General features: G+C 38.3%; 3 protein-coding genes across 4 annotated transcripts; 1 reads left to right on the top strand and 2 right to left on the bottom strand.

The window, feature by feature from the left end:
* Positions 1-445: 445 nt before the first annotated feature.
* On the bottom strand, positions 446-7,580 carry LOC131315088 (dol-P-Man:Man(5)GlcNAc(2)-PP-Dol alpha-1,3-mannosyltransferase). Of its 2 annotated transcripts, XM_058344151.1 has the most exons (13): positions 7,349-7,578; positions 7,188-7,222; positions 6,705-6,842; positions 5,497-5,565; positions 4,708-4,865; positions 4,563-4,629; positions 4,386-4,439; positions 3,932-4,020; positions 3,048-3,164; positions 1,735-1,868; positions 1,580-1,658; positions 1,063-1,119; positions 446-951 (listed from the first exon to the last, which is right to left on the bottom strand). In XM_058344151.1, the coding sequence occupies exons 1-13, from the start codon at positions 7,500-7,502 to the stop codon at positions 780-782; spliced, it is 1,323 nt and encodes a 440-aa protein (XP_058200134.1). In that variant the 5' UTR covers positions 7,503-7,578; the 3' UTR covers positions 446-779. The 2 variants fall into 2 exon arrangements, with proteins under 2 accessions (XP_058200134.1, XP_058200135.1); XM_058344152.1 differs by lacking the exon at positions 5,497-5,565 and having other exon boundaries at positions 7,349-7,580.
* Positions 7,581-9,205: 1,625 nt separating this feature from the next.
* On the top strand, positions 9,206-12,727 carry LOC131313094 (importin subunit alpha-1-like). Its single transcript, XM_058341196.1, has 5 exons — positions 9,206-9,247; positions 9,447-9,530; positions 9,911-10,031; positions 10,898-11,049; positions 12,302-12,727. Exons 1-5 carry the CDS (start codon positions 9,206-9,208, stop codon positions 12,725-12,727), a joined length of 825 nt encoding a protein of 274 aa, XP_058197179.1.
* Positions 12,728-13,437: 710 nt separating this feature from the next.
* On the bottom strand, positions 13,438-17,325 carry LOC131315089 (uncharacterized). The gene is made up of 4 exons (XM_058344153.1): positions 16,936-17,325; positions 16,133-16,164; positions 14,389-14,592; positions 13,438-13,973 (listed from the first exon to the last, which is right to left on the bottom strand). Exons 1-4 carry the CDS (start codon positions 17,162-17,164, stop codon positions 13,653-13,655), a joined length of 786 nt encoding a protein of 261 aa, XP_058200136.1. The 5' UTR covers positions 17,165-17,325; the 3' UTR covers positions 13,438-13,652.
* Positions 17,326-17,847: the final 522 nt, after the last annotated feature.

The following is a 17,847-nucleotide window of genomic DNA, read 5'->3' as shown; positions in this document are numbered from 1 at the left end:
AGTGATGAGTACAACTCCACGAGCAGCGAGAAGAACAATCAGCAGACGCTTCTACTCCACGAAGCATTTGCTAAATCTTACTCCGTATCATTTACTCGCTCCCTGGAAACCTTCTAAAGAAGAAAATAATTCAAAACTGACAGATTTTTTGTATTATTTTTGTCTTATCTGAACTTTTTAAAAATTTTGATTCATGTTTTTTTTTTTTTTTTTTTTTTTTTGAGATTTCTCTCGTCGAGATAAATCAATAATCTTTAAAAAAATCGACGCAAAATTAAAAATTTTAAATAAGGACAAAAATACAATCCAGTTAGACCAAACCACCTCTAAGTCTTTCACTAATTGGTGGCGATGCATCTTCTTAGTGTAAGAAAAACAGTTCTTAAATTTTATACTATTTCTCATAAATTTTCAACGCATAAGTAACGAAATTATGCAAGTGAAATTTAACAACTTCTGGAAATATCATCATGTCTTTAATTGGCTCACTTGTCCTCCTGTATGAGAATTTTACAGCATAAAAGAAGTGCACGCTAAGAGGTTAATTTTGCAAATCTCCAAGTAAGATGACCTAAAAACAATACATTATGACAGTGCCAATATCACTACCCTGTCCAAAGTCAAAACTACGCAAGTGTTAATGTGCCGAAAGGGAAAAATGAAGAAAGCTCGTATAACACATTCCCTGTCGAACATTCACCTTTACGTATAGGTCAACTTGGCACGTAAGTTGTGTTTCGGGAAGAAAAACAAAAGAGGATAGAAAATATGCCAGCACCTTATTTCCTCTTGTTTTCAGTTGATGTTTTCTCATTTACGTAAGGATATTCAGGTGCAGCGGTCCAGAGGCCCCATAGGATGACCAAGTGAGCACAAAGCAGCAAGGCAGATGAATAGTTGGTTGAGGGGTAGACATTCCAACAGAACTCCACCGCTTCAAACAACATTAAGCTGCAAAAACAGAGAGAAGTGAATAAACCAATGGCCTGGGTAGGGAAGATTATCCACGATCCTACAACTAGGAAAGCAAAAAATGAAAAAAGAAAAGACAAACCAACGTACCGTAATAATGTAGGAAAAGAAGTTCTCCACAGTAGATATGGTAGGCTATAGAAGTACCTGCGGACAATATAAACTCATTTACCATGAATGCATTGGTTGAATTACTAATTTACGAACCCATTTTCCTATTATATCGTATACATAAACCTTCAAATCATTTTTTTCTCGAGCCGTACCAAGAGAAAACTTCCTATTGCAGCACGTGTAGGATGTGTACCGCAGGTTAGTCATACAGAGAAAAAGGCGTGAAGGCAGCTAATACCCAAAAGACGGCCTAATTTGGGAAATGAAAAGGATCAGGAGCACGTGAGTACAGCAAAGCGCAAAAAAACAGACCGTCCAATTGATGTCTACATGCAGCCAGGATATGTATACTGCATCATTACGAACACAAGAAGAAGCATATGCATTCAAGCTAACCAAAACCTACTACATTCTTTTTCCATTGGGGAAGTGCAACAACAGATACATGCAGCTAAAGGTTTACAAGGATAAGAAATTTGTCAGCAATTCTTACCACGAGTAGAATTGGTAATGCAGTGATCTGGCACATACAATGCCAATAAAATTCCCAACAAACATAACCGTCACAATATCTGCATCGGTCACAAATTCCTATTTAGTCTCCAGTCCAGAGAAAGAATAATACAAAAGTCGAGGTATATGTCTTACGCTCTTTATTCAGAAGCTTGAAGTTAGAGTGACGATTATGAAACTGCTCAAAAGAGAAGGAACTTGAAATGGCTGCGCTGAGCTTCATAGAGAAAAGCTTTGAATGCAAAAAACTCAGAAGCCCTCCTTCATGCCTGCAAATAGAAACAATAAAATTGAACTTCAAGAAACTCTACTTACCTACTGAATTTTAGCATAATTAAAAAGATAAGGAAAAAAGAAGTGCCAAGAATGGAGAAAGTAAGTCCTTCAGGTGTAGTCATTTCTCCTACCCAGTGTTCTAAAACTCGGAAATACTCGGCGAGTACTCGGTACTCGGTGCCTAGCCGAGTAGAGTTAGGGCTACTCGGTGGAATTACTCGGCCAGCCGATTACTCGGCATTACTCGGCGAGTACCGATTACTCGGTAAAACGAGATTACTCGGAAGTGGGGAGAAAATCGAAAAAAAAACTGAAAAATGGGGTAAAATACATAATATGTTAAATTTGAAGGGTCGTTAGTGTAATTTCAGCATAGTTTTATACTTACCCTAATCGAGTGAACACACCAATCAAGCTATTGCTGCTGTTCGAAGCTGCTGCTGTCCGAAGCGGCTGCTGCTATTCTTCTTCTTCGAGAAGAAGAAGAGGAGGAATAATTGACTACTAATTTTGTACTTCGTTTCATTTGGTTTGAACGTTGAACTTTGTAATTGACTATTAATTTTGTACCTGGTTTCATTTGGTTTGAACGTTAAGCTTTGCAATGGACTAGTAATTTTGTACTTAGTTTCATTTGGTTTGAACTATGAACATTGAACTTCTCATTATGCATTATGAATATCATTTGGGGAACATATAAAAAAAAATACCGAGTAATTTCTACTCGCCGAGTAATCACCGAGTAATCGCCGAGTACTCAGCCTACAAGGTACAAGGTGGCCGGCCGAGTGAGTACCGAGTACCGAGTTTTAGAACATTGCTCCTACCCAACTCCCACTCTCTTTTTTTATTCTTAAACATAATAGTTCAACATGCCCACCTTTCTGTCAACCCACACAACTGCATCTGAGTCCTTTCTAAGGGCTCATGCACTCACAATCCATCTGTACTCAATAATCCAATCATCTCATCCAAGAGCACAAAGCAACAACTTTTGAAGAATTCTGAAGGTTGACGTTAAGAATTGTCTTACAGAGCAAACTATTTCAACAGAACAGTAAACCAAGTTTTTCCGTAAAGGTTGCAGAAAGTTTGGTCAAATCTCAATGTCTCGTCATTCCAACTTACTCCATTTATCTTTAGCGGCAGTGAAGAAAATAAAATCTACTTACCTGCACCATCTATAGTGAGAAAACACGGCGAGTAGTATCAGATGAGTAACTAGCAAAGAGACCGCAAACTCTTTTGATATAAAGACTGGTTCAGGAACAAACTTGAAGTTAACAGACCTGAAAAATATATGAGACATCAGTTTCTTATTAATTGCATTCCCGGAGGACATAAAATAAGTTACAAACAAGCATAAGAAAATGTACTCCAAACACAATGATTGACACAACATGAAAGTGGTTATGAATCTATTGAAGTTCATCAAAAACTTACTAGACAGCTTTGTTTATCTAACATTATTCAAAAATATGTTTGTTACAAACGGTAGCATGTACTTATGGTGCCAATGTGCTCAACAAATTAGCCTATTTTGACATCCTTATGTGTTCACACCTCAAACAACCTCTGACTGCCAAAAAGATACCCCTGTTTCAATAATGCCCAACTTTCCTATTCAGACAGTCACCAGTTCTCATAGTGATTGGAAAACATTAAAGTTACAGAATATTCAGCTTAATAATCACCACCTCTCTTAAAAGAATCAATGCCAAGTATCATGGATGGCACATACAAGCGGCCATGGAAGGTGTAAGCTAAGACAAGTGAATAAATTTCACCTGCTTATCATTCCAGATGAGAAGATCGTTAACAGTCCAAAAATTCATGAGATTGTTGCTGATATTATTCTAAAATTAAAGAAACATGTTTTCCATGTTATACTTGGATCAACTCCTAGCTACCGTACGAAAAATATCATATAATGGAAAAAACTATGGTCTTTGTGTGCTTATGCCTCTCAATGGCTCAATTAGTTAACAAATCAATGTGTCCTTTCAGGCTGATGGTTTACAACTGCAAGCAATTTTTATCAGGTTAAAAAGAGTACCAAAAGTGGATGAAGACACGCCCAAGATTGAAGGCTCTTGATAGATATGCGATAGGATTTGCTAACAGAAAAGGTAGCCCCAACAGAATCTGCAGAACCATATGTCAAATGGTTTGGAAAACAAAAAAAGACATCTTGATCAAACAATGCGTCCGGCCTCCATCACATCGTAATTGCAGTTGCAGTCCAACTAACCTAATCAGATAGCAGCAGAAAGGGAAACTATTTAATTAATGTTCCATAACGAAGAATACTACACGTTCTTACAATACATTTTGACAGATGAAAACAAAATTTCCAAAAAGTTAAGCAACCAACAAAAAGAGAATAATCAGATGGATTAGACAGCAGAGGACCAGGGTATCACAACAAAAATAGGAATCTTATGATCATACTATGTTAAACTATTTACAATGATGCAGGTATAAAGAAACACGAATTTAAGAGCCAGCACCTGCACCAATGCTGCACCAGCTAATGCTGAAAACACCCCAGCTATATCCATGGCCTGCACTATGTTCAGTCACAACATAAATCGTTGCTTCAGTAAGCCTATGCAATAACCAAATAAAAAACCATAAAGTCAACTTATGTTTCTCTGGAAATACAAGACAAATATAAATCAATGTACCTTCAACATGAGTAGTAGTAAAGGTGGGGCATAAAGAAGCACATTCATCTTTACAGAAACAGCTCCACTGGAATAACATCACAATAAAAGTCAACACAAACCTAACTGAGAGTTATAGAAGTTAAGTGATTGATTAACATATCACCTGAAAATAACCAAACCAAGATGCCACTTTTGGTAAAGAAATGAGCAAAATGCCGCATGGAGGAGGGTCATGGCAAAGCAATCATTGAACAGGCGAAGCACAAAGATGGAGTGCACTCTTTTTGATAAACAAAGCAGGGAAAGGGCCCACCATGGAAGCTGAAAGGAAGTTCGTAGTGATGATATACCAACACAATATATTGGCAAACTGGCAGTGGGAAGTATGAGTGTTCGTTCGTGCACGTGCACAGATATACAAACACGTAAACCCTAAGTCCTGCCTGTTTCCTGCTAGATATGAATATGAGATGGTTATTAAAACGTTGCTATATCCATAAGCTTTTAACAGGAAAACACTCTTGAGCCTTGAAAACAAATAATGTCCAGTATTCCTATGGTGCAAGATGACATGATTAGTAGCCAATCTTCAATGAAATCTACATAGTTGGTAGATTACGTCATTTAGACCATGAAACCTTTCATTTGACCTGCAAAAGTTATCCTCTAAAACAACCATGAAAATCACAGCCATGTACACGGCTACACGCACACACTTGAGCAAGTAATCCGGGGTTTTCATATTAGAAGTCAGAGAGTTGCCAACCTTTTTATAGCACTTTACAAGATCTTAAACAGATCAGATCAGGATCCAGTTCTTTTCTTCTCCTTTTTATTCATAGATATATGATTTATCCTGTGGTTGGACTAGTCAAGCATGCCAAAATTCCAATGACTCGCACCGGTCCTACTACGACAAAGAAGAACAAGCAGCAGAAGGAACAATCCATACCACATCGGTCTTCACATAGATGAACAAAACAATTCCAAGATTTAAAACGTAGAGAATGCCAAACAGAATCTGCAATGACATGGAAGAGTTGATATATTAGCATGTGCTTATGTGTACAATACTACATAGAATAATTGCTTATAAAAAAGTGTAGGAAGTCAATCGAATCTACGACCCAACATAAACATTGGCATTTACATTCAATATAAAATTTCCACTATGGTGATTATTAGCACATGAGTGCAATCTGAAATCCATGAGTCTATTGCTTTCAACTACAGAGTTGCATCCAAACAACCTCTTCTTACCTTCTTCTAGAGGTCAAATAACTTGATTGAGTATGGTAATTACTATGAGCCAACTTAGATAACAGAAAAACGGGTTGCTCACAGTCACATCCACATGTATGTTTTAGCAAACGTAAATGCTAACCAAAGCTCATAGGAAGGTGGTTAAGGTAGAAAAAGTGTGTATAGGTGAAAATAGTATTCAACATGCGGAAGTGACAAGTGTGAAAAGTGTAGTGAAGTTAAAAATCTTGGGCATTATTTGCCTGGTTGGCTGGTTGCCCCTTAGCCATCGCCTAGTGAGCAGACTTAGATGACTCTAACAAAAACAACCAAAACCAATTTTTAGATTACTATACACACAATTAGCATAAAGAATGCTTTGATGAGTGGGGGGGAGGGTGGGGGGAGTGGAATTTTGCTAAGTAATATGCTGACAGTTTGCAGTTTCACTCTCTCTATCTAGTAAATATGCCAGTCTATGCTCACCATATCACCAAAGAAAACATTATAATTCCTCGCATATAATTATTACCGATGACTAGAACCAAACCTCATCACCGTCACCAGAAGCAATTTTGTAATTACAGAACCACAAGTTTACGGCCTTTGATACAACTAATTTCCATCACTTTAAACTACGATCCGGTCAGGTCTAGTCGTACATTGACTGTAGATTCTATTAGCGTTTTGACCTGACATAGCACGCACACTTTTGACAAGGGTGAAGACTGAAGCAAGCTAAAAATAGCTTTGGCTTGAAAAAAAAATGGCTCAAACCATAAGAGATGCTCTTAGGAATTCTCCTAAGTCATTTATATTTGGGTATCTTAACACATTAAAATTTTGAAAAAGTTCAGAAATCCAACACTTCCTGTTCTTGGAATAAAGCACTGAAATGAAGAAATACAGATGAATCACCTGAGCAGGGTAGACCTGCCCTCCCGTGACGAACTGTATGGCAGAGTAAATATACAGAAAGCCTGCTGGGTAGACCAGAGGGCCTGTGTCACCTTCCAAGTTCCTGTAATCCCTCTCTCCTTCAAGAAACCCACTAACCTATCCCTCAAATCAACATAAATTGGATTACTGCAATTGAATCAAGTCCTATACAAACATAGAGTTTCAGAAAATTACAGCCCCTTTGCATAGTTAGAAAGAGTGTGATAAGAAATGGGAGCCCTTTCTCACCGATTCTCACCAAAAAGTTATCTTTTTTGGTTTTGGGTGAGAAAGTGGAAGGAGCCAATCAAAATACATCAACTTTGAATACTTTTTTCTCTCCATTTCACCAAATACTTAATCCAAATGAATGATTTGACAAGAACTCTAATCCTTTCTTTTCTTAGAAAACCCCTAAATCCAAAGGGGCTTAGGGTTTTGCAAAAGGTAATGAGTACTCACTTGTGACATGTAAGCGTCCCAATCAATCTTCGTATCTGTAACCATCGCGATTGGTACATTACATTGACTATCAAAGTGAAGAGAGAGAAACGAACATGAAAGCAGGGGGGGGGGGGGGGGGGGGGGGGGGGGGGGGGTGTGGAGGAAGGAATTGAACTTACAGGGGACGTAGGCGATGATTAGAGAGACGAGGAGGGCGTCAACAAGAAGCAAAGCGAAAGCGAAGGCGAGTTTTGGATTTTCGAGAATTTTGTGGATGGAAATGAGTGATCTGTGTGGGGATCGTTCATCTTTAGCGGCTGATTGAACTTCCATGGCTTCTTCGCCGGAGCTGATCTCTCCGTCGCCGGGACAGAGTTCAGTACCTTGACTGGAGGTTGGAATTGGGAAGTTGGAACTAATGGGATGGCTTGGGTCGGGTCGGGCCTGCTAAGCTTTGATACCCAAGCCCGTCCCAGGGCTTCACCCGACTGGATTGATTCCACCTCCCGGGCCAGGTGGACCCGACTTGACATGTTTCGTTTCTTTAGCGCCCAATGGCAATTGCTCCCGTCCTGATCCCACCCCTACACTCCCGATCGGAGCAGATTTTCATCAAATTTTTGGGTATAAAAACAGGTTTGGAAGCGGATAAAAAAAAAAAAAAACAGGTTTGGAAAGAATATAAAAAAATCTGATTGTGGTCTGGTAGAATTTGCGTTGATGGCGAACCAGCCCTGGAATATTTTTACATACAAAATTATAGTTTTAGTCCTTTTTTTTTTTTACTTCAGAATATTATTTAGTCCAATATTTTTATTATCAAACAAAAAAATTAAATTTATACCTCGTTATACTAAAAAAATTATTATTTCCTTTATATTTTAATTATTTAAGTAATATAGTAACACCTCACTACTTTCTTCTTTTTTTGCCTTTCGTTTTGAAAAGAAATTCTCATTTTTCACGGGTCGAGCTAGGAAAACCCGATACCAGAATAGGATGGGAAAGGGGGCACCCACGAATTACTCGGTCAGGATCGTGACATTATTTTTGAATCGGATTACGGCAAAACTCATCTCGCACCACGCCGTTATCATTCCTAGTCCAAGCCTAAACTACATTTATAAATGGTATTATGATGCAAAAAGAAAGACAAATGACAAAAAAATATTACTATAAAATAGTGTGTAATGTACATCAAAATTTACCTTTGCCGTTGAGAAGTCTATGTCTTCAATCTACAGGGAGAACGGTTTTTAAATCTTATGTCCGACATAAATTCTAACCATTAATTTGTCACATAAATTCTACGGCTCTCCCTCCCCCTCTTTCTCTCAAATAGTGATAATTGTCCCTCTCTCTCCATCAGATTTATTTACATTATAGTCCTTTGTGAGTTCGTCCCTCCCCCAAAAAAAAGAAGACCAAACTTTTCACGTTCTCTGTGCTATTTTTAAATTTTGAACGTTACAAAGAGAGAAACCAAATCAAAAGTTTTCATTTAATGGTTATTTGTAACACCCTCATATGAGATGGAATTAAAAACAACTGTTGTATCAATAAAAATTCAAAAAAGTGATTTTTTTTTTTATCCAAAAACAACCGATGTTTGATACTTCACACTGATTATGGAGTGGCTCCATCAATTTTTAGAGTGTTAATATCATTTTCCTAATTAAATTAGCTGTAAACCCATTTATCGACTTAGTCTCCTACTTTTACTCCTAACAACAATTCAAACCATGCACGTTCCTACTACTACTCCTATATATACTACTTGCAAAATAATAGGAATGGTTTGTTACAAATAAAAACCAAGTGGTCTTGGACGTTGGTTATAAATTTGATGGTAGTGGCCGGTGTTTGCAAAATACTAAATATACTGTCTGTCCTTAAGAAGTGCCTTCCATACTCTGACTTCTCTATATGGCAGAATTTACTCCTTTTCTTCTCTTTATTTTCAGCTCGTATATCATCGAAATTTCCGTACATATATTTGCTAAGGATTTCGAGTCTCAGGAAACTATTGGTTCGTGATGAGTTTGCTTCACTGCACAGAAGGAAACTTGAAGGTCGATGTATCTTGAGGAAAGAGTAGCATTCAAACCCGTGCAGGGGGTGTATCGTTCCTTAGGAGAGCGCTATCACGTGTCTCGACCACCCCACAGGCTATTCTATTCCTTCCTCTATTTATCTATATTGCTAAATTTGATCGATAAATATTAATTAGAATTATTATTCTATCAGAAATTTCTATGCATATATTTTTCCTAACAGGAGGATCTAGAGGAAGTCTGGCACTCCAAGTGCGACGAAACTCTCTTGAACAAGCTCCTCCAATCTAAGCAGCACTCATCAAGAGTAAGATGTACATGTACTGCAAATATAACAACCATCGTAATTCCTAAGAAATAGCTAGTAAATTAAATTCTTTCGTCTCGAATTTTGTAGGACTTGGGGCCGGACCCATCCTAGTCTCCTTCAATATTTCCTTCAGCTTGGGCGAATGAAATGACCGTATATAGCAACTTTCTTTGTTTGGAAGAGGCGCTACGCCATCACGGATCCTGTATGATGGGAAGAGCCCCATTTTTATCAATGCCGTAATTTGCCCCTCATTTTGTGAATGCAAACATAGGGAATATCAGGGGGAAAATGACGGTCAATGACGTATTTTGATGATTAATACCCGCCAAGGACATTTTCAATATTAACAAATATTCTTAGATTGTCCTTGACAGGTATTAATTATCAAAACACGCCATGTGCCGCCATTTTCCCAATATCAGGAGGATGAGAAGCGGATGAGAAGCCATAAGGAAATTAAGAATGTGGTTTTGGCCATGTCTTCTCTTGCAGAAGGTTATAAGCAAAGACGATTGAGAATAGAGAATAGCTGAACTTGAATTTGAAATTTAATGCAAACGCCTAATTTTTGTGAAAAAACGCGTACGTAGGTACTTATAGACCATAGAGTCTTATGATTAGCTATCACTTTGGTTGGATAAGTATTGGACGAAGTAATTATAGACCATCCATGCAAGAAAAATGTTGAATTGAGTTGGCACTAGTCAAAACATAAATTTGTGATAAATATTTTTAGTAAATAGAACAGTAATTACAATTGTAACAAATGAGGGTTTCTATTTAAGGAGGAGTAAAGATTATCACAAATTTATGTTTTGACTAGTGCCAACTCAATTCAACATTTTGTTGAATTTTTCTTGCATGGATGGTCTATAATTACTCAGTCCAATACTTATCAAACCAAAGTGATAGCTAATTAGAGGACTCTGTGGCCTATAAGTACCTACGTGCTTTTGCACAAAATTTAGGCGTTTGCATCAAGTTTCAAATTCAAGTTCAGCCCTTTCTCTGCAAAATTCTCTATCCTCGATCGTCTTTGCTTTTAACCCTCTGCAAGAGAAGACATGGCCAAAACCATATTCTTAATTTCCTTATGGCTTCTCGCCCTCTTGATATTTCCTATGCTTGCATTCACAACATGTGGTGCAAATTATGGCATTGATAAAAGTGAGGTTCTTCCCACAACCCATGCAAATTACAGGATCCGTGATGGTGTATCGTCTCTTCCAAATGAAGAAAGTTGCTATATACGATCATTTCATTCGCGCAAGCTGAAGGAAATGGAGGAGACTACTCTTGTTGGTGTTGTTCTTGACATTCTGGATATGGCTGTTGCAAAAGCTGGCTTTTGAACATAACAGAATACAAGGATGAGGCCGCGGCGGCTGCAGCTGCTTTGGCCATCTCAAAGGCTACCTCTGAAGGATCTGATGAGCAGATCCGATGGTTCATGGAGCATGGTTGCGTTGGGAAACTCTGTGAACTTTTGAAATCTCCAGACCCAAAGATTGCGGTTTGTTGCCTCAAGGGGCTTCGTTACATTTTGAACATACAGTCATACAGAATACATGTTTCGTTTCTTTAGAAGGTTGAGCACAGCGTGTCCAATTGGCAGTTGGCCCCGTCCCGATCCCACCCCTAACCCCGATTGGGACGGTTTTTATCAAATTTTTGGGTACTGGAACGGGTTCGGAAAAAATATATTAAAATTTTGATCGGGGTTTTGCGTTGATGGCGAACTCGCCCCCTCCAAACCCGCCGAGAGATATTTGTACATACAAAATTTTAGTTTTTGTCCAATATTTTTATCATCAAACTAAAAAATTAAATTTATACCTCATTATTTTTCTCATTTTACCAAAAAAATTATTTTTTCCTTTATATTTTCATCATTTAAGTAATATAGGAACACCTTTATATAATTATTTTCTTCTTTTTTGCCTTTAGTTTTGAAAAAAAAATTCTCATTTTTCACGGGATAGGGTGGGAAAACCTGACTCCAGAACCAGCAGCACCCACGAATTACCCAGTTGGGGTCGTGTCATAATTGTCGGATTGGATTATGACAAAACCCATCCCGTCTCGTTACCATTCCTAGTACAAAATTTATATAGAGTATTGAGTAACTACATTTATAATTGGTATGATGCAAAAAGAAAGACAAATGACCAAAAATAGTGTGTAATGTATCAAAATTTACCTTTGCCGTTGAGAAGTCTGTCTTCAAAGTTCTCTCGGGAGATCCCAGCCCTAAGGCCGATCCCAGCCCTAAGGCTCCGTTCAGTTGCCAGGAAAGTACAAGAAAGGATAGGGAAATTCAACTTTCCCATGATTTTTGTAATGTTCAGTTGGCAGGAAAGTAGTGGGAAACATAATTTTAAGTTTTCCTGCAGGAATTACTTTTCTGCAAAAGTGATCCTGCAAAAAACACAGGATTTTGCGTCGCGGGAAAAGGAAAATGAGTGAACACTCACAAAATTTTCCCGAAAATTTTTTTTTCCTGACAAATGAACAACTAAACCTTAATTATTCTTGCAAAATTCTTTTGTCAAATGAACACTCATAGGAAAATAATTTTATTTTTCCTTTACTTCACTTTACTTGACTTTTTTTGAGAATAACTTTCCCGTACAATATTCTACAAGTTTCTCGCGCTCTCTCTTCTCTTTCTCAGTTTCTCTCTCTCGCGATAATCTACCGCCGAAACAGCAAAGGCAAAAATATCTTCTCTGCAACACGTGGAGTATCGCAAGAAATCATACAAGGTGGCGCTTGATTTGGAAGAAGCTTCGCAGCGGAGGGAGGAGGATCTGGAGGAAGTCAGGCACTCCAAGCGCGACGAAACTCTCTTGAACAAGCGCCTCCAATCTAAGCTGCTGTTCTCAGATGCTTCGCAGACCCATGGCCATGGTGTTGACACTCTGGAGATGGCTGTTGCAAAAGCTGGCTTTGAACATGCAGAATGTAAGGGTGAGGCGGCGGCAGCTGCTTTGGCCATCTCAAAGGCTGTCTCTGAAGGATCTGATGAGCAGGTCCGATGGTTCATGGAGCATGGTTGCGTTGGGAAACTCTGTGAACTTTTGAAATCTCCAGACCCAAAGATCGTAGTTTGTTGCCTCGAGGGGATTCGTAACATTTTGAAGGTGGGGCTGGCTGACAAAAGAGCGGGAAAAATATTTACAGGGAGATGATTGCTGATTGTGGCGGATTGGATTTGCTCGAGCGTCTCCTCGACCATGACAACCCCAAGGTTACAGATTGGTTTGAGGCATTTAAGAAGGCCCTGGTTATCGTATCGGTTTATTTTTCTTACCATAATGATGATGTTTCAGATTTTTCTTGAGGAAATTGGTGAGTTTGTGTATGAGGTCATCGACGTGCCACCAAAGTTTGAGACCGATCCATATCAAGTTCTCCAGCTTCTGAATGAGATCTCCCCTCCAGAGGAAAACCCTTGGTTGTCGTTTACTGTCACCTAGCCATATGATTTTTATGGGGTCTGTGTATGGTAGTAATTGTAATCTGGTTTTGCAGTCTTGGCCTTCTTGTTTTCCTTTCAAGTTGGCCTTCTTTCTTTAAGTTGGAACTTGATCACCATGTGAAGTTTATTCATTGATTACGCTTAGACACTTCTCCTCCTTCCATCCCAAATGTTAGTCCTCGTGCCAATAATCGGATCAAATACCTCTTTTTTTTAAACAGCGAAGAAAGATTTTATTAATCAAAATGTAGGAATTACAAAGAATGAAATGCATCTGTTGATAAATCGTCTGCTATCAATATAGTCAATTCTCAGCAAAGACATAGACTACCTTCACTGTTATACGATTCTATGCCCTTGTTGATACAAGAGAACCCTCAACTTCATACCTGAATGGAAAGACAACCGTACATCGTAAAATTAGTTCAGTCAAACATCTATCGCTTCACGAATAAATTACAATCGTATTTGCGTACGAATCAGTGCCTGGATCACATACAAGTATCTCCCAAATCATAACAAGTCAGCATTGCATTGGTTTGAATTTCAGTAGGCAATACTTGACCCTCTCATAAAAATAGACACAAGATTACATAAACAAATAACGACCAATTAGTCACAAGAGCAACAAAACTTCACTTGTCGGGGCAAAGCTTCCTTAGAGTGATTGAAGTTCTTCTTTTCTGATCGATATCTTTCCCCTCCCACTTCTGGAAACCTGTATTGCGATTTATCTCATGCTTCCAATGATAGCGTGCTTCTCCCCACATTAAGACTACCGATCCTGGGGTTAAATACACAGGAATCTTGGGCATGGGTGGATCCCTTTCCGATTCCTTTTCGATGATGCCACCATCACTTTCTACGTGGGTGAAATGCATCACACACGATGATTCTAGGGAGATGATGGCAATACCATCTTCAAAGCGCATAAGGTCAACATGTGCACATATGCCCTGAAAATAGCCAAAAGCTAGAACAGTCATCTCGCTTGTCTTCATACCATTAAAATTCCATGACAGCAACTCAAGAGATCATTATTATGACAAAAAAGTAATAGAATCGTGCAACAAAACCATCTGACATCAGTTCTACATTTCGGAGGAACCCATACGACTATACACGAGGGACGATATATTTAAGGAAAAAAGGTCTGGCCCAAGCATACAAAAACACCAAGCCAATGTATGTTGTCTCTAACAGAATTTTCACAAAAAAAAAAGGCGGCAGGAAAAGGGAGAGTAGCATTCATCTAAGTTATCTAATTCAAGTGTTGAAAGTTAAGAGATCTAGAAAAGTATAAGAAAAGCAGTTTTGTCTAAGTATGTCAAATACCAATAAAACATTAAACTTCAGAAGGGCATATCCCACCTCACCTGGATGGTAAACGTTCACAATGAGTTGGTCAAAGAGAGGCTCTCTCCAAAGTAAATTTGATGGAAGAAGGCATGCATCTTTATCGTCACATGCTGCTATAACCCCTAACTCAGAAACTTGTTCACTAAAATGCACCACCTCACGAATTAACTTAGATAGTTCAGTTGCCCATCGGGGAAGATCTCCAAATCTCATAGCCTGCACTGAAAGGAATGTATGAGCTCAAAAGCCTCCACGAGAAGCAAGACTATATGAAGAATTGCTAGATAAGCATGCAATGTACAGACAGTGCCAATGTTACTTGATGAATAGCCTAGGCCCTAGAGCTTACTGAACGCTGATGTTTTTTTGCATAGTGAGCAACCATACCAAAGGAGCAATTACAACATTAAAATCTGGGAAGGTCTATTCTGCATGTTTACCAATTGGGCGATCAGGAAAAATTCCATAAAGCCAAAATAACAAAGTTGGTCCATTTCAAATAGAAAAACTCAAAATCACAAGAAACACACCGCAATAATGGCTGAATCACTCATACCTACGAGTAATTTAGACGTAACACTGTATAGACAATGAAGTAACAATTCTCAACTCTGTTCCGAAGGCAAGCCATGCTAAGAATTCATAAATTGAAAAACTAACGAAAATGTTATGTGCATGTGTGTGTGTGTTTAAGTGTATGTGTGCGTGTGCGTGTGTGTGTGTGTGTGAAAGAGAGAGAGAGAGAGAGAGAGAGAGAGAGAGAGAGAGAGAGAGAGATGAATGCAGCAGACCAAAGAATTGCTAGCAAATGGTAGCAACATCATGGTATAAGGAACGAAAAGGAACACCCATTCTCTCACACACGAAGATAACAACAATGATGCCAGCAGTGAGAAATAAAACTTATGGCCCATTCAAGTAGATCCACCTACAACTGAACGTGTTTTTCAAGTTGGACATTTAAGTAGGATCAAATTTTTACAGCTTTTGTTAATATTCTTCCATGTGCTTACTTAAATTTGTTACAAACCCATTGGGGTTGAGATGACTTGATGTACTTATGTCTTATGGTGTGCCTAATTTTCATGGATTATGCCAAAGAAACAATTTGGTGAAGATAAATTGGCAGAGGATCAAATGAACTTGGCATGAAATGTCCCAATTGTTTCAGCTACATGCACACGAGAAAAGCATTTCGTCGATATTACTACTTCTTAGGTATTTTCTCACTATGCTTGTTGTTTCTAATATATAGATAGCCTGGACAGAAAATTGTGTACACGCCAAAATAATGATCCAAACTACGCCGAGTATTGGGGTGTTTGGGTGCTCAACTGGAACAACAACAGTTTAAACCAGTTTGAACAGAGAGCCAACTCAGAGCTATCTATTTTGTTCAGGGTATTGACAACAAACCAGCCCTCTATGATATCTTGAACTTTTAGATGACCTGGTGGCTACCAGTCTGACTTTTTGCATGCAATAGATCCAATCTCAAAACCGTACCGCTTACTTGATTATTAGAATAAAGGAGTGACGAAGCTCACAATTGATGCATAACCCAATGGTTTGAACCTACTTCTAATAAACGTATTGATGAACTTGTGGTTATTTTTACAAGTTATATGCCTCTCTAATTTTTTAGTTCTTCAATTGAAATACAAAACTGCCACATAAATCCATAACCATTACGAAGCCGCAACTACCACAGATGGAAAAGTAGAGGCCCCTCATATATTAGTTTAGGCTGTCATACCTGGTTGTGAGACGCTTCAGTAAACCATCCTTCTGCATCCACAAGTGGAAAATTTTTAAGAACACAAATGAGATATCACCACTAACCTCGCACCCAAGAAAAGCTATTCTCAATCCCTAAATTTAGGATTACAAATAAGACATTGAAAACAAGGAAAGAAAAAAATCATTCTCCGCCAATAAAAATTAGGGGTTGGTTCAGTGGTAAAAACTCGGACTTGGTTGGATAAGGCCCAAGCTCGAATCCTCATAGCCCTTTAGTGGTGCTAAATATACTCCTAACATCGTCCACACATGGTGGGGGCCTTAGCTTTGGGGTGGAGGCCTTAGTTTGGTCCCGACTTAAGTGCAGTGGGGCCTTTTACAGATAATGGTGTGGTGTGACCGGACAATATTTTCTAGCAACGGAGGGGCAATACTCCCTGGCGGAGGCCGGAGGTGACATGTACCATAACTACACTACAATTTATGTACCCAACACAAAGTAACTGGATTTGCTGAATTGGAAGGGATGTGTCTGGAAAAAAAAAACTCTTAAACAGCAAAAGACGCTTCTTTTTATCTTCAATTCATTGGACCATGATAGAAACAAGATAATAAAAGGGGCAAATCCAAATGAAAACCAAATCCAAATGTCAATTGAAAAAAGGAAGACGGAAGCGGAAGAAATCCAAAACACGCTCTCGCAAATTTTACTAGTTTGGGAAGTTTTAGAAGACGTTTTCACGGTCGAGCTCGCCCGGATTAGGTTACTAAGATACAAATAAATCAAATGATTTCCTACCCAATGCAATATACACGCACCAATTTCTATAGCTGATAGCAAAGAAGACTGCTGGTCGTGAGATAAAAGGTCTCTGCAAAGCGATAAGCCGTTGATTTGGCTGACTGGTTCCCAACAAGGGCCTTTGCCAAAGATTAACTGAGAATGAAACTCGGCGTTTGGATCATCAAGCTGGATTCGTTGATCGTCGTCTTCGCTATCCGATGATTCGCCAAACACCTCCTTAATAATACTTCGGTGCTCCTCCATTTTGACGAAGAGAAGAGGTTCTCGACTTTCTTCAAACGATCAATAACGCCTTTTCCTGCTCTCGCCGCCGTTCCACCAAAGGCCTCTGTAATTTGGTGAACCGGGGGACTCGGCCCTGCATTTATCATTCCAAAAGAAAACTTGGCCATATGTTCTTGCTACTTTCTTTTCTTCTTTCTTTTCTTTTTTTTTGGACAGTTTCTACTAAATTTTTGCTCTGATATTTTTAAGTATCATATTTAACTTTTGTAATTTTTATACAGTTTTTTACCGTAATGTTTGGGATTAATTTTTGTCTTGTCGAGATGAATTTAAAAAATATAAATATATGAACAGAAATTAAAAATTATATCATATTAGCATAAAGTCCAAATGAAACAACCTCATTGGAGTTTTAATCCAGCATAAGTTTCTGTGATGTGTAGAATTCATTAATAAAAATATTTTAGAGTTTAAAGTCTGTGAAAAGACAAAATTGTCATTAATGAGACAAGGACTTTGTTTGGCTAACAAAAAAAATGTTTTTTTTTCCATTTAAATTGTCTTAAATGAGACAAGACTCTAAGGTTTTAGGCACTTTCATAAAGTTTTAGGGTGCATTTTCCTATAGTATAAGATTTTAGCGATTTAGGTACTATCATATGATTTTAGGGTATACTTTCCTATAGTATAAGATTTTAGCG

This window comes from Rhododendron vialii, chromosome 13a, assembly GCF_030253575.1.
Source record: "Rhododendron vialii isolate Sample 1 chromosome 13a, ASM3025357v1".
Lineage (NCBI taxonomy): Eukaryota > Viridiplantae > Streptophyta > Magnoliopsida > Ericales > Ericaceae > Rhododendron > Rhododendron vialii.
Note: the sequence above shows the minus strand (reverse complement) of the source record. Positions and strands in the feature narration are given on the sequence as shown.